The 17747-nt window shown below is 38.0% G+C and overlaps 2 protein-coding genes across 7 annotated transcripts in view; one reads left to right on the forward strand and one right to left on the reverse strand.

The window, feature by feature from the left end:
• LOC101747153 (basigin) lies at positions 1 to 17087 on the forward strand. Of its 2 annotated transcripts, XM_038017768.2 has the most exons (6): positions 24 to 282; positions 2571 to 2846; positions 11592 to 11727; positions 12990 to 13233; positions 13936 to 14297; positions 15466 to 17087. In XM_038017768.2, the coding sequence occupies exons 1-6, from the start codon at positions 183 to 185 to the stop codon at positions 15476 to 15478; spliced, it is 1131 nt and encodes a 376-aa protein (XP_037873696.1). In that variant the 5' UTR covers positions 24 to 182; the 3' UTR covers positions 15479 to 17087. The 2 variants fall into 2 exon arrangements, with proteins under 2 accessions (XP_037873697.1, XP_037873696.1); XM_038017769.2 differs by lacking the exon at positions 2571 to 2846 and having other exon boundaries at positions 1 to 282.
• LOC105841634 (nose resistant to fluoxetine protein 6) overlaps positions 16681 to 17747 on the reverse strand; it is a 16572-nt gene continuing 15505 nt past the window's right edge. For all 5 annotated transcript variants that reach the window (XM_062673856.1, XM_062673858.1, XM_038017767.2 and 2 more), the window contains one exon: positions 16681 to 17638. In XM_062673856.1, the coding sequence (XP_062529840.1) occupies positions 17465 to 17638 (174 nt within the window). In that variant the 3' untranslated portion in view covers positions 16681 to 17464. The remainder of the gene's footprint in view (positions 17639 to 17747) is intronic.

The raw sequence follows: 17747 nt of genomic DNA on the forward strand, positions 1-17747 counted from the left end.
AAACACACCGGTGAAAATAAGTTCGGCTTCCTGGCAACCCTAATGCGCCATTTTCTTTTATCTTTGTCCATTCATTGGATTCCATTGTTACTTGACTTCTTTAAATGTGTAAAGTGGTTTTAGAAAATAAGTAATTATTTTTATGCTCTAAAGTCGGGAGTAAAGACGGGCCTACACCTTAGATGAAAGTGAAAATAGTGAAAAATATAACTATGCGATCTCAACTGTGTTTGCCTTTATCTCTTCTATTTTTAGCCTGCGGAGTTCTTACGAGTGCCCAAAGTGAGTTAATAATTTAAAATTTCTTTATTTTTTTTGTTTTTTGTAATTTATTCATCGATTTTTAATAAGATGGCATGGAAGTTTTAGCGTGCAAGGGCATGAGCGTCAATTTTGAACAGCGCATGATGTCATGATGTGCTTGAATGTTCAAATTAAGTGATCCAAATGTATATAAAAGTTGTCATAAATACAAAGGTCCATTCTATCTTACCGAGAAATCTTAGTGCCCGTTGGACAGGTATTGAAATTAAATTCAAATGACATACAAAACATATTAATACACATAAATTATCAAGGACGATCATATATATTTTCTTTTAAAATTCTTTTCTAAATCGTTAGGCGATCGAAGTCTATAGCTTTTATTGGGTGTGAATAATTTAATTTGGAAATTAATAATCTATACTATAATCTATACCTAGTATTAATAAAAGTTCTGAAATGATGTGTACATCACGTTGGAAGATAAGGGACAAAGTATTTTAATGCATTTAAATCTATAATGTATGTTCAATTAAAGTACAAATAATTTAAATGTCTAAATATTGACTGTGCACTGTGGTCAGTTGATAGATAGTGCTCTGTAACTTAAGTTTCATTTTTTTCTTTGTTAAATAAAAAGTTATCAATATATCAAATATTTAAAGATTATGAAAAAAGGTTTTTTTTTCTCATCAGTCTATCAATTCATTCTTTTTAAATAAAAAGAAAATATATATAAGAAAAAGAAATACCCTCAGTTTCAAAAATATATAAGCAACCAGGAAAATACAACAAAAATACATTACAAAGCAATCAAACAAATAAACCCAAATAAAATAGAATAATACTACAAAGGGAGGATTATTTTTTGTAAATAATAATAATAATATAACACTTTATTTAACACCATATGTACAGAGTAAGCATATAAAACAAATAATAGTCGGTGACATAAATTGGCAGCCTTATCGCTGAAAGTGATCTCTTCCAGGCAACCTTGCAGGGAGAGGAATAAATCTTTGTTTTATTTAAAAAAATGTCAAAGTATGGTTAGTAATAAAAGCCAACCACACTTGAGCTGATTTTATGTTGAGTTGAGTTTTTCTTTCTATTTAATATAATTTAACTTGAGACAGTTATACTTTTTTGATAAATGTTTTGGTGTCTATGTAGAATCTTTTAATTACTACCATAAACCAGTAATGAATTTTGATTATAGCTACTGAAATGTATATTAATTAAATGTAGATTCATTTAATTTATTTAATATATATTTTCTCTGATCTTGATCTATGTTATTGAAAATTTTTTTTAGAGTGGTCAGAACAAACTGTTTTTCAATTGTTTTTTGCTGATATGCTTTTACTTAAATTGTATAGTAGCTACTAAAAAGTTGTATGACAAACATAGGTAAAATATAAAGTACTGAACTGTTTTGCTATTGCCTAAATAAATCATGATATCAAGAATATTACAGTTAACCAGTAAAACAAATTAACTATAAAAACCTGTTCTAAATATTCTAAAAAATGTATATAGATTAACCAGTGTTAATTGCCTCTTAACTCTATAAATACAAATCAGATTATTGAAATAATATAATAGGAGTTTATTATTCATTTCATGTATTTGTAAACACTTTATAAAGTCTTCACCGCTGTTGCAGAATAATAGCTATCCTAAAATTCTGGCTTCCAAATTTTATAATATTGATTGACAGTTTTCTGAGATAAGGTTAACATGGTATCTTGTTGTCATTTAAAATAATGAAATAATATATTATTAACAAAGTAGTATTTTATTTATTTATTACACTTCATGTAAACTTTACATTGGTAGACTTGATGTCTGAGGATTCTCTACCAGTCAACCAAAGGTAGTGCAGAGTAAATAGTATGTTATAAATAAAACGATACTTCAATTATAAAATATTATTTGTTCTAAATATGTTGTTATTTCCTCATACATTTACCAAGTAGAATACATGCTTAATTACACAAGACTGATAATTATTGTGTAAATACACAAATTGATATGTTTCTTTACAAGGATTTTCCATTTTATCACTGCGACTTAGGCTTCATTGTTTTCTTGTTAAACTTGTTATCACATTGAAGACAATATTTTCTTGTTCATACATCATAAGAAATTACTAAAATACAGCACAGTAAAATAGTAGATTATGTAATAATAAGAGTTGTGCTTGAGATCTTATCCAAAATGGCAACAGATGCTTATGCTACTCAAAATAAATTAGATTAAGGGTTAGATAAGATAGGCGACCCTACAGTTGGTGGCATGCACAGACGCTGAGGAGATCCGAGTGGTGGTGAAAGAAGGCTCTCCACTCACGGTGGAATGCTCGCTGCGTGTCGAACACCGTGCCGAGTGGCGACTTGGTGGCAGGCCTGTGCCCGCTGATATGAGAGTTTTGGGGGAAACTGCTTCCGGTGGCCGACTGACAGCAAAACTGCACGCGTCTTCAGCTCGGCAGCACCACGCCGGAGTCTACACATGCAGCGAGCAACCCGTGCAGCGCGTACGGGTCTTGGTGGAGCCTGCGCCTCAGACATCATCACCCGGTACCATCAGCATGTCACCCTGTCTCGCCGTTCCGTCTTCGCTCTATACGCCTCACTAAAACCGAAAGTTTCTGCCCGAAATTGACACTAGCGACTTCATCTACGTGTCTAGACAATATGCCAACAGCGCAATTTTGCACTATAATTGAGGCCGTCAGCGCAAAAGTGGCCAAGCTTACCGGAGTTAGTATGGAATTTGAATTTGAGTAGGCAAAAAAACTACCCGCAAAAATAATGTTTACAAAGCCATCTGTTATTTATGGGTGAAACTAAGGCCGATTTCAATATACATATAAGCTTGAATTAAAACATTGTGGGTTAGGTCACTTTTGCGCTGACGGCCTTAATTTTGCCTGAATCTGCACGATCTAAACATTAGGCAAATATGTAAGTTAAAATTGTGCTAGATAACAACCTTAGATATAAAAGGTGTTTAACAAAGACACGTGGATATGAAAAAACCTTTTCACAGCAGCAATAATTAGGTCGTTTTTTTTATTATCAAACTTTGATACAATTCCAATACGATGTTGATAATTTGCTTGTTCAGATATCGATAAATGATAATCGTGTCAGCGGAATGTTCTGTGTTTCACTGTTTTATCGAAATAATTTTCTTGTTACCAACACCAACTGCCAAATACTATTTATTGAGATTACAAAAGCTGCGATCATCTTCTGGCGAAATATAGAACAAAGAACAGCCTAAATTTATTTTCTTATATATTTTACTTGCAATAATCAGACCAGGATAAGACTTGCCATTTCATACGCAGACTGGTGAGACGCATCAAAGCGTAGATAGGTAGATAAATAAAGGTGCCCATAGTTACGACAACATGTATCATGAAGTTTCAATTCATTGGAATATCGGCCTTAAAGCCTTAAAAGCGAAATATATTAGTTTACCAGCTTTGGGTCTAAAACTTGAACTACCTGAGCAAGTGCTGAATATTTGCATTTATCGTTTATCCGATGGTCCGTGTCTCACAATAGGCATTATTTGTATGAATGGGGAGGCCCATTCGAAAACTATGTACTGTGGGTTTACGACTAGTAAAAGTAGTAGGTAAGGAGACTAGACTCGAAGTTGCCTATTATTTGAAAATACACTGACATGTAGTGTTCCTTAATTAGTATGAGTATGACTACGATATTTGACTATACATTTTAGTTTTGCTATCTTGACCGACTGCTAAAAGTAAAGGAAGTTTTCGTTGTCTATAATTAAATGTAATTGACCTCTTTTAAAAAGAAGTAGTCACAGACAACAATTAATTTCATTATTAATTTTTTGGTCAATATGCTCTAAACGTTTTGTTTAGCTTTTAATACTTTAAAATAATGATTGTTCTGCATATGAGAATGAAGTATAGTTTTTTCTCATTTCAAATATACCGCATTGCAGTGTATGACTTCACTTTTGTCCGTGATGTCATAGTTTCGTGTCTTATTTACAACGACTGTTGTTTATCTTGAAAGAGTTGCCAACACAGCTTATAAAGGTCGATATGTATAGTAGTTCGGTAGGCAGCGGCTTGGCTCTGCCCCTGGCATTGCTGAAGTCCATGGGCGACGGTAACCACTCACCATCAGGTGGGCCGTATGCTCGTCTGCCTACAAGGGCAATAAAAAAAAAAAAGTTTGTATTTTGCAGCATTTGTTTAGTGTGACTGTGACAGAGTGATATTGGATAACTTATATTCTGTAATCCCACAATATAACTATGGGTTCCTTTATAATTTGTTTTGAAATTAACAATGCCCTTGTTTTGAACTGTTCCTGTCGATTTTGGAACAAGTAATAAAGCCCGTAATTAAACAGTGGTGTTATCCGGAAGGGCCAGCCTTGCCCATTTGCACCGCGAAGTAATCCCGCGATTTGGTTCGCGGGTAGTTCGATAACTTAGATTCTAAAGTTTAGGAAAACAATTACTTTAATGGAATTGCGATTAAATTTTAAACTTTCGACGCTTGAACGCAAAGCTAGTGTTTGGCAGTTGTGTGTATGATTGTGTTTTGTTTTAAAAATTGCACGTTTCAATTAATTTATACATCTTTTATATATTTCTGAATGTTTTGTTATAAACTATAATGTTTTTGAAACTAAAATTAGCATTACTGTATGCGGTGAGTACATGAGTACTGTTTGTGTCGCCATATGTTAATAGTTTCGAGTAAAAACTAACATAAAAGAGCGGCGACGGTGCGGTGAGCAAGATGAGAGGGCCATATTGATTTTCTCGAGTAAACACAAATAATGATGACCACCCCCAAACCTAAGGTATCCGATGGAAAATAACGAAATAATTATGTTCCATTGTAATTCAATTGTATTCGTTTTTTGGACTTAATTAATTGTCGCATACCCTAGGTTTTTGTGGTTTCAATATAAGACGTTTAAACCGTATTGATTAGCGCTATATTGATGCTATATTAAGTAGCATAGCATTTAGTGTGATACATACTGTTTGTTTCGGTCTGTTCTGCTTAGCGCCTTCATATTATGCTAAATCTGGAAGAATTAAAATGCTAGAATGTTAGCTAAATCACTAATGCCCTTTCAATCAGTGGGTAACGAATTCCGAATCCAACACATATTGTGTTTTTATTATTCAAATAAAATAACTCAAATTGTCCGTTGTGGTGGCATTCTAGCAATGTATTATCATTATTTATGTCACAAACCTGCTATATTCTATATTGGTGCACATGATTAGCCGGAGTTAGAGTTGAATTTGAACACTGAACAATGCATGACGATTACCGTTGAATGTAATTAATGTGAGAAAGAGATCGTAAATATGCTTTACACTTTGAAGTGTGAGATAACTATTGCTACAATATATTTCACGGCATTTTTCAGCTATATTTACCGTATAAAGTAAACAAATTAAAAATACAGCTGTTGTATCGATAAAATAATATAAAAGTTTAATTCTGAGAATTAGATTACAATTTGTAACTATTTATCTGATTGACACAAAGTCTAAGATCTAATTTCGTCCAGGGCCCTAGTTATCGCTTGACCTAATACAAAATACGTTCAAGAGCAGAACAGATTGAAGTATGTACTATAGATTACGCTAATAGTGTATCTGGTAGCAAGCATCCATGCCGTATTTGGGTAGTTGATCGATTTAATAAATAAAAGTATCTAATTTATCCCTGAATTGTAGTTTATGGAATTAATTATGCTTTCTTATTATTTTGTTTACCTTAGTTTTCTAATGTAGTTTGTGTAGCGTGTGTTTAATGTAGTTTTAGTAATTTGTATAAAAATTCTAGTCTAAACTTTAATTAGATGTAATAATCACCGGTTTGTTTTTTAATATTCGCCAGTTGGCTTAATATAATTCTTCAATTACAGATACTCAAGCACATAAAAAAAGATATACCCTTTAAAAATAATACCCTAACCTTTTTGTGATGTCTAATTTTTGCGTGTGAAAGTAACAATCTTAATAATGAGTAACATTAAAGACTATATTCTATTCATCAATATTATTCCAGTGCCAACAATTGATGGATTGGAGTTACAAAATTATATTATTTATTCACGTATAAAGTTGATGAGGACAATATGAATGCTCTGTGAGTGTATGTCTGTGGTTACTTGTGTACGTGGTCATCTCTATATGTATATATTTAAACGTATATAAGTATGTATGTTGTGGCCGGATAACCGTGCGTGATTATTTTTTTAATTAGTATCCGGTCATGTTTCGGTGCTATGGTTCGAATTTTAAAACAGGTAATAATTTTACCAAGTGAAAATCTAAAACGTGTTTACCAACTGTTTTCTTCTTATTTTTCTGCACCTTATCCCACTAGGTGGGGTCGGCACAGCTAATTTTTCTCTTCCATTCTTTTCTATTAGCCGTCATCTCAACACTCACTCCTCTCTCTCACATATCGTAATTCACACACTCCATCCATGTCTTCTTTGGTCGACCTCTTCCCCCTCTACCTTGCACTACCAACTTTCATAGTAAAGAATCAATATTTTGCAAGAAAACAAAATGAGGAGTATTTATATTTTCGCGTGTCATAACGGGCCTGACGAAGAAGCCTAACGTTTGAAAATTTACTGTTACAAAATCGAATATCATAAAATCATCTGCATTATTCCAAAAACTTGTATTTTATGATTTTCTTTTTTATTGCTTACATGGGTGGACCAGCTTACGGCCCACCTGGTGTTAGGTAAGTGGTTACTGGAGACCATAGACATCTACAACGTAAATGCGCCACACACCTTGAGATATAAATTCTAAGGTCTCAAGTGTAGTTACAACGGTTGCCCCTCCCTTCAAACCGAAACGCATTACTGCTTCACGGTGGAAATAGGCAGGGTGCTGGTACCTACCCGCGCGGACTCACAAGAGGTCCTATCACCAGTAATACAATATTTTAATACAATATTTTATGAACAAACCTTTGTTTGAAATAGAGCAATAGAATTGACACTAATCAGTATAAAAAAAATTTAATATTTAGTAAGACGTCATTAAGATAACGTTATCAAAAATGCCGTGAGACCAGAAACGAGCTCCACGACCGTTAGTGTATTAATTACACGATTATTTTTACAATACGTCACGCTCTAATAGAGTATTTCCTTGTTTGTCGCACGCACACAGCTTTTGATGTTTAAATAGTGTACAACGAATGATAAAAATTTTAATCCTTAAAATATGTAAGTTAATATATTATTATGTATGTATAGAAATCAGTTGACAAGCAAAAGAGAAAATGGTAACTTTACTTGTCTTTGTCTATCTGTATATAGATATGTTATGTTATGGTGAAACAGAACGTCGGAATGCACTCCGTCCAGATATGCTAGACCTTGTAATGTGCCGCAAAACGTGTCAGCCTCTTCTCATTAAAAAGAGATTTCCTCATAACATAGACACGAATTCACGGACGAACCGCTTTCGGACCGCTTTCACCATATTCACAGATGCGACCACAATTTGGAACGAGAAAATATATCAAAACAGTTATTTTTTTCTACCTAACCTGATGGTCTAGAGAGACCATGTCAGCGTCGCCGGGCTAGTAGGTGAGCTCACGGGGCTCAAACCTGATGTTGGTGCTAACCACGAGCCCTAGCAAGGGCCGTGCTTCGCAGAATCTACCATTGGATCGGAAACGCGACCCACCGAGAAGATCCGGCGAGAAACTCAGTAGGCTGTGTCTGTGGGTTAATTTACTCGCCGAGCCCTTCGTCGCAAGCGATGGGCTCGACGAGAACGATGACCGGTGCTTGGGGTACCTAAAAGCACTGTTAATGGATCGAGAGGATCCAAGATGACGTGTTTTGGGCGACGTCGACTGTTTACCATTTGGTCTGTAGGATCGGCTATGTAGTTACCGGCGGCCACAATGAGAGGGTTCTCGTGTCGTGCCGCTTTATCGAAATGGAAATGGAAACTGAGCTATCATGGAGCATATGAACATAAATTGAATACCGACTCTCATCTTGAGACCTGGGCTCCAAATTTCAAACGTATATTTGATCCTACCCGTCTGCGAAAAGCTGGAAACTCTTAGGCTATCAGAGGATAGGTAGAGAAATATCTGCGATTGGTGCTACGAACCACCTGGTATGACCTGACCGTCTCATGCGAAATTATTGTCCGCTATCGGCGATAACCACTCGCCATTGAATAGGCCGGATTCACGTCTAACATCAACGTGAATAAAATTAGCATTCATATTGTCTATTCCATTATTCCAGTTAATACGCCAGCGAACTGTTAGACGACCCTCAGCGCAAGCGGCACACACATTAAATGCCGCATTGCGTAGAAACTTGTTAGTATAGTGATAATTATTTTTATTAATGAGATAAGAACAGCACTAGAGCGTCTTGATAAAAATGTACTTTTAAATTCGCGTATCGTCATATAAATACTAATACGGATTAAGCAATATGATTTTCTTCGGTTTTTGAAGAATTATATACATAATTATATGTACTTTTACGGTTTAAATTCGCGTTTTCAATTCACGCGTCAGTCGTCCGTGACCACGAAAACTGTAAAGAATTGGAAACGTCGGAATTAATATAATGACAAACAAAAACGAGACTTTTAAACCGTTGAAGTAGTAAGTTGGATTGGCAAGTCGAGTCGGTAGCGCTGTTCTGCATATTGATTTAATTCGATGGTTTTCTACCAGTTTCTCGCCGGATCTTTTCAGTGGGTCGCGATTCCGATCCGGTGGTACATTCGAAGCGAAGCACTGCTCTTGCTAGGGCTAGTGCTAACAAATTCTCTCAGGTTGAGCCCGTGAGCTCACCGACCCATCCGCGAGAAGCTGAAATGGCCCCTTTAGGCTATCAGCAAATAGCTAGAGAAAAATTGGTTTTCCAAAAGTGCAACATCTTTCCAGTGTTATTGTACAATGCCTATATTAGCAGTTTTCTTGTTCAGTTTTCCAGTGTATTGTACACAATCGTTTGCGGTAACCGTACTCGTCGAACTCGACAAAGAGTTCGCCGTGCAACCTAACCCATGAATCAGCTCGCTGAGTTTCTCGCCGGATCTTCTCAGCGGGTCGCGATTCCGATCCGGTAGTAGATTCATTCGCGAAGCAGCTGCTCTTGAGCTGTTAGGTCTCCTTCGGAGGCGCTCGGGTAGCTGTTAGCAAATCCCACCCCTCCTGGCTGAGCCTTTGCTCGCCCACCTGTCCTGGTGAAACTGGAAAGGCCACCGGGCCACCAGAAATCCTTCAATCATAAAAAAAAAACAATCGTTTTATCGTGACGTTACTCTCCAAAGAGTCTAAATTATGTTGGCTAAGTTTGTATCGGCGAAAAATTCTGCTCAGTCGCCAATGTTCGCATTGCAACATACATTACGATCGAAGACATAGTTAACACGTTGACTTCGAGACTATGTGAGGGATTTTTAGCCAGTGCGTATGAGGTCTTTCCGAGGCAAGATTGGACTTGTTTACCGTATGAGACCTGATAGGCCTCAAAAATGTTTTCCGAATACACCCATACTTATAGAAATGTAGACTTGTCGCCTTACGAACCAAGCGAAAAGTTTTGACTGCGGCATCAGGAAATAGTTGCGTGTGGGGCTTTTAAGCTGCATAACGCAGTCAACGTGTTTAAACACACAATTAGAAAAGAAAACTCAAATGGTACTTATAGTTCTTATAAACATAAAATAGTCGATTTATCGCCGACAAGAATTGAAGATAAAAGTAGAGCGCCGCATAGTACTTTATACGGGGTCATTAATGCAGTGTCCTCATTAATTGCGAGCCACATTGTATAATATTACATTACTGGGATGTAATTACATACGACCTCCTGTTAGTCTGTTAGTCGGGTCAGCGCACAGGACGTTGTTATGCCGAAATGATCTATTCGAAAATAAAAATTGTCGTCGGTATACCAAAAACATTTCTCAGTCATTTTTTGAGGTCTTACCTAGAATTAACATCGCGCTTGTTTCCGAAATCAGGGATTCATCCAAACTAAGGCTGTTAGAAACGTATCGACAATGTTAGTGACATTAATATTGTGACGTGGTAAATGCATAGTGCTCAAAAGTCAATACTCTCCACTACCATGCGTAAGGACTGAGTAATGAAAACAAAATGGCGACATTGTCGATATCGCCGCTAATGCGAGGTCATTAATCCAGTAAATAGTCAAGGATTATCACATAATTGTTATTAATAAAAGAATAATTTTGCGGCGCGTTTATTAAAATTTACCTTCTATTTTGATAGTAACCACTAGAGTGCGGAAAGGTTTTTGTATAATAATAAATTTACCTATTATAATTGTTTAGTATCATCGATATATATATTGCAGACCTCTTACATAGGTAGTAAAGACATTTGTGTACTGTAATTTATGGCATAATTATGCTATTTGTTTAAATAAGATGCAAAAATTCAAAATGGTTTTCAACAATTTTTCCGATATCCATAAAAATATATTTTTGATTATCTTTCGCACACAAAGAGATCAGACAAATGATTTGTTTTAAAATGTTGTATGTTTTTAATATATAATATGTATATATTTTTTTAAATGTAAGTTTATTATCGTAGATGTTTAACAAAGCTTCGTTACCATGTAATGTAAAATTATGCTTTATGCTTCTATTCAACACATTGAATTCATTTTTCAATCATTGATTAAATTTTTTGATATAGCGTTTATTAATAATCTTTATAACGATTCGCATAGCTATTGTAGGTAATGAGACAGACTAACGCCTTTACTGATAAATATTAATCTTCAACATAATTAAAAACTTGCGTTACATTCAGAGATCAAAAACATTTTTATTGCTTAATCACTCACATTCGTTCCATTTCGGGACAATTCCCGTAATTAAGTAATTCCGCACAATAAAAAAAACCTGTATGTATCGAAATTACGACCACAATAAAGAGATAATTTTGTAGAATTCATGTAAAATTGATAAGGTATGCTTAAATGAGTGATAAATAACATAGAGGCTTCAGAATGAGTTATTTATTTAAGGAAATTTAGATTTTCGGTTTGCAGTGTTGGTCTAACGGATGACGAGGTTGGCATTGCTAACTCACATATTCTGATCAATAGTCCGACAGCATTACCTTCTACGGTCTGGTCTTGTCTTTGAAAGAATCTTAAGAATGCTTTACGGCTGTAGTAATAATACAGCTCTAGAACACAGATTCCGAATGTAATATTTGTTTAATAGCGGATTGATTTGTTTTGCAGACTCGTCAACGATTGCTCCGGTCACCGAGCCCACCCAAGAACTGGTCAATTATGAGGCCTTGAAGTACATCGTTGGACGCCCGTTCAATTTGAATTGCACTCTCGCCGTGCCACTGGATTCGTTTGAGATCGTATGGTAAGTTGTATGCACTCACTCGAAGTTCTTTTTGCACTCATTTACATCGCGTTAAAAAGGGGGGAATGGTGTAGGGACACACACACATTCTTAATAACGTACGTGGCGTGTTACCTGGCTACGTAATGCAAGGTGTCATCTTCACCATTCCACGCTTGTGGGAAAAGGATATTGGGACGACAGTCCAGTTGTAACGGTCATACAGCGAACACAGTTCCACTTAGATAGCTATAATAAAACTGTATGTACCTATGGTATTTTCCGTAAATATACAAGTGTGTGAGTGAGTTAATAACGACTTTCATTTACAACAACTGGGCTCATCCTAAACTGGACTATCGTCCCAATATCCTTTTCCCACCAGCGTGGAATGGTGAAGATGACACCTTGCATTACGTAGCCAGGTAACACGCCACATGCGTTATTAAGAATGTGTGTGTGTGTCCCTACACGTGGAAACCTCACCACCTCAAGAAACAAGCTATGAGGTCTTCTGTTGGAACAACGAATGTATGTTGGCTTCTCTGCAGGAATAGACAAGGTTCGTTGTCATTTCTTGTGGGCTCAAATCTGCCGGTACCAACAGTATCGCGTAATCTATTTCGTATGACTTATTTTCGGCCAAAATAAATATAACTGTGGTACCCATCATTCACGAGGTGGCAGACTGTCACCAGGGTGCTGGTATTTCCCGATAATGTGTCATGTTGTCACCTATATATAAATCGGTGCTTATTTTCAATTCATTCCTGTAAATCTCTTAAAAAAAGTACAAAATCACTGTTGGCAGCGGACTAACATTTGTGATAAATTATTATTTGAATATTTTTTTGTTTTTTTTTTGTTTAGATGGTTGGACGAGCTCACAGTCCACCTGGTGTTAAGTGGTTACTGGGGCCATAGACATCTACAACGTAAATGCGCCAAAAAATGAGATATAAGTTCTAAGGTCTCAGTATAGTTACAACAGCTGCCCCATCCTTTAAACCGAAACGCATTACTGCTTCACGACAGAAATAAGCAGGGCGGTGGTACCTATCCGTGCGGACTCACAAAAGGTCCTACCACCAGTAATTATAGTCCAGTCCAGTCCATGTCCAGTCGTCGTAGGCCGTATGTCCTGTCAAAGAGGTTGCATGCCATGACAACGTTTGACATTAATTTTTTTAATTGATTTGAAAATATTTCGCAAAAATAGTATTAAAAGTAAATTGTATTAATTTAATTATTTAAACATTAACAATACGATGATGGTTCAACAGGAAGAAGAACAGCGTGCCTCTCGGCGAGGTGGCCGGCCTCAAGGAGCGGTACGAGCTCCAGAACAAGGGGCTCACCTTCCAGATCAAGGGCCGCAGTAACGAGGACGACTACGGCAACTACACGTGCGGCCTCAAGAACCAAACGGGACATATCAAAGCCTGGATGGTCACGGGAAACGTGCACGCCAAGATGACCAAGGACGCCAACGTGGTCGAGGGACAGAACATTAAGATCACTTGCAAGGTTGCCTCAGCGTTTTGATACTTCTAAAATTTACGGGGGGTGGAACCTCTTGTGAGTCCGCGCGGGTAGGTACCACTGCCCTGCCTATTTCTGCCGTGAAGCAGTAATGCGTTTCGGTTTGAAGGGTGGGGCAGCCGTTGTAACTATACTTGAGACCTTAGAACTTTTATCTCAAGGTGTGTGGCGCATTTACGTTGTAAATGTCTATGGGTTCCAGTAACCACTTAACACCATGTGAGCTGTCAGCTCGTCCACCCATCTAAGCAATATAAAAAAAAACACCTGCTGGTGGTTACCGTCGCCCATGGACTTTAGCAATGCCAGGGGCAGAGCCAAGCCGGTGCCTACCGCTTAATACTCTCCACAAGCCTCTTTTAAAGAAAAACATATTGTCTTAAAACTTCTCCATAGCAATAATACTCTTACCTACATTCATATCAAAATTAACAAACGAACATTCCCACCTTGAGATATAAGTTTTAAGGTCTCAAGCATAGTTACAACGGCTGTTTCAACCTTCAAACCGAAACGCATTGCTGTTTTACGACAGAAATAGGCAGGGCGGTGGTACCTACCCGCGCTTACTCACAAGAGGTCCTACCACCAGTAGTGGGCCGTATGCTCGTCTGCTTACAAAGGCAATAAAAAAAATAAAAAGGCTATAGAGAAGCAGTATATCACAGTCGAAGCAATTGTTTCCAGTTGATCGGCAAGCCGTACTCTGAGGTGACGTGGAAGTACAAGAAGGACGAGTTGGACAACGGCACGGACGTGAGCGCGGTGCTGGGCAGTCGCGTGCAGCTGGAGAAGAACGAGCAGGGCCTGGACAACACCGTGCTGGTGCTGCAGAACGCGGAGCGCGCCGACGCCGGCCTGTACCAGTGCAGCCCGGCCGGGGGCACGCCCGCCGACGTCACGCTCAGGGTCAAGGGCGTGTACGACGCGCTCTGGCCCTTCCTCGGCATCTGCGCGGAGGTCGTGGTGCTCTGCGCCGTCATACTCTTCTACGAGAAGAGGAGGACCAAGCCCGAGCTCGACGACTCCGACACCGACAACCACGACCAGTGAGTCCTACTGTGCCAATCCAATCCGGTAACCATACTCGTGGAACTCGGCAAATAGTTCGACGTACAACCTAAACATTAGCTCGTTGAATTTCTCGCCGGATCTTCTCAGCGGATCACAATTCCGATCCGATAGTAGATTCATTCCCGAAGCAACTGCTCTTGAGTTGTTAGGTGCCTTCCGGAGGCGCTAGGGCAGCTGTTAGCAAATCCCACCCCTCCTGACTGAGTCTTTACTCGCCCACCTGTCCTGGTGTAACTGGATAGGTTTTTGGGCCACCAGTAAGCCTTCAATCTTAAAGAATATGTTCGTATATCGTACTATCAACAGATACAACAACACTATTTTTTTTTTATTGCTTTGATGGGTGGACGAGCCCACAGCCCACCTGGTGTTAACTGGTTACTGGAGCCCATAGACATCTACAACGTAAATGCGCCACCCACCTTGAGATATAAGTTCTAAGGTCTCAAGTATAGTTACAACGGCTGCCCCACCCTTCAAACCGAAACATATTACTGCTTCGCAGCAGAAATAGGCAGGGTGGTGGTACCTACTCGCGCGGACGCAGATGTCGAAGACCAGAAAAGATCGGGGCGGCCGCGTGCTGTTAGAACTCCAAAGGCTGTTAATGCTGTTAAAGCCAGAATTCGTCGAAACCCCCATTAGGAAACAAAAAATCTCAATCCTAAAAAAATAAAAATAAGATCGAAGCTTGTCACATGTCACAAGCCGCATTCAAAAAGAAATGTAGTTTAGCAGAATAGTTCCATCAGTATGTGCCGCCGCCGAGCTAATCACTTGTTTTTTTTTTATGGTTGAAATATTACTGGTGTCCTGGAGGCCTTTCGAGTTTCACCAGGGCGAGCAAAGGCTCAGCCAGGAGGGGTGGGATTTGCTAACAGCTGCTCGAGCGCCTCCGAAGGAGACCTAACAATTCAAGAGCAACTGCTTCGCGAATGAATCTACTACCGGATCGGAATCGCGACCCGCTGAGAAGATCCGGCGAGAAACTCAGCTGATGCATGGGTTAGGTTGCATGACCTCCTTGTCGAGTTCGACGAGTACGGTTACCGCAGTCCCTAAGCCTGCTCCTAGTGCTAGAGCCGAAGGCGTCTAATGCAGAGGTTATTTGATCTGATGGATCGCTTGTTGTGTGCGTTACAGGAAGAAGTCGTAGGCGCCCGCGCGCTCCGTGCGACGCCGCTGCCCCCACGCTGTGTTCGTACACAAAACTACAATCATATTCTATATTCGCCTTTTAATTCTATTATTTCACAATAAAAAAACGCTGTATGTATTTTTTGAATACGCTCTGTAGTTTAGTCTAAAATGAAATGTATTAAAAATTATGTAGAAGATTAATCTTTAGTAACATTTACTACTACCCTATGGTACTTATCTATAACACCGTTATCTATGTAAATTATATATTGTCACTGTTATTGACCCCCCTCTGCAAATGACTAAAAACGTTACCTATGTTCAGGTACAGCGTTGGTTACGATAACACCACTTATTGTTAGAGGATAACTTTTTCATTCTCACGTAGGCAGCGAATGAAATGTTTTTTTATTCTTCACGTGAAATCGAAAATTCTTCAGTTTGCTTCTGGATACTATATACTTTTCTTCTATATAACTAAACGCCTTATATCTATAAAAAATCGAGTAAAAAAATTTACAGCTGAAAGCTTAACGAAAATAAATATGTAAAAAAAAACTAATATTATTATTATATTGTATAATAGTACATAATATTATATGAAAAATTATCGTGTATTGTAATAAAAATCTAAGTGAATGATCGCTTTGGTGCGTTGACAGTTCGAGTCTAAATCATTTGAGGTGTTTTTGTTCGATAATTTGTTAAAATAGCGGCTTATTCACCGTAAAATTAAATAAAACCACTACACTGGGCTGGTCGGGTGTTTTGAAGTCCGCCATATTGGGCAGTAAGTCAACTCCGGCTCAAAGGCCGAGTAACTGATGGCCGTAAAGAAACTTAAAAATTTATTCTTTTGGGTTCTGCGCGTGTACTTATGTCGAAATGTTTGCGTAAAAAAACTGTCTGCGTCGAAGTGAATCATTTCAGTCAGATTTAATTATTTCATAAACTATTAATCCTTTTTGTATACCAAAAATAAAGATATTGCCATGTCTACTCCCGACACCCAATATATTAACCATTGACGTTAATAAAACCCTATTTATACATACAACCTTTATATTTATTTTTGGTAATCAAAACGTATTGTTTTTTTTTTTAAATTATATTTTGTTTTTTTTTTTCTAATCAAGTCATGTAAATAAATTTTTACAATATGAGTCTACTAGTTAAGGAGGCTCATTGACGATTGTTGCTATGTGAAAACAGAAAGAATTTTATTGAAATTTTGTTTTAATGTATAAGTACAATATATTAATGTATAAATCTGCGTTTAATTTCAACGTTGAAAGTTCCGAATGCTACTCTCACATTCAATTGTATGTCGTAAGTATTTGATATAGAGAACGTAATGAAACATATGTACAAATCGTGTTAATTAGCTGTCGGAACCAGGGGATTGCTGTTGAACCACCGACCCAACGCCATCTGTCAGACGGCCACGGTACTGTGCCGGGAACCCCCTAACCATTGAGTAATAACTGATGTTGCCGCTTCGATAACTTCCACGCGTTTGTTCGACAGCCATTGTTCACTGAGAACTGCAGTCACGTAGAGGTTGTTTGTTTGTAAATCGGAATAATTACTAACATTATAAACCGAATAATAAAGTTTTTGTTGAATTTTGCCTTTTATTTAACAATAAAACCATCATCATGATGCATGCTGTGACATCGCTGATGTACCTTCAATTTTTTTTGGAAAATGAAAAGATTCTTCTTCCTTCAAGGACTTTGGTGGCGGTTATCAGATCAGTCCACCGAGTATAAAATATAAGACGAGTAACAATGAATTCATATATTATATTATTTCTGTGGGTATCTCTGACCAGACCTCTGAACTCTGAGCTGGACCGACCACATGCTGAAGGTCGCGGGTATCCCATGGACGATGGCAGTGCAGGACTGGTTCTAGCAAACCTGCAGGGGTAGGGTAGGATATAGTATAGTCCAGAAGTGAACGGCCGGTGTCCGTTGACGATGATGATGATTCTTTATATTTAAAACTTTGATTGTGTTTGCAATTCCGGTTCAATTTTCTCTTGCACTTGGGCCGTTTTAGAGGAAGAGCTTAGACACAGTTTCCACACTCGGTTCATCGGTTCTTCGACCAGCAACCAGAGCGGAATGGAGAGAAGCAAAGACACGACCAAGATGAAAAAGTAGTATTGAACCTGAAATAAGAAGAATCGTTTAGGAGTTGGACCCTGGCGTATCGTTGGTATGTCCTTAGTGTCCAGTCTCTAGTCAGGCACGTTTTGTGTCTGTGCCGTAGATCACCTC

Source organism: Bombyx mori, chromosome 19 (genome assembly GCF_030269925.1).
Source record: "Bombyx mori chromosome 19, ASM3026992v2".
Taxonomy (NCBI): Eukaryota; Metazoa; Arthropoda; class Insecta; order Lepidoptera; family Bombycidae; genus Bombyx; species Bombyx mori.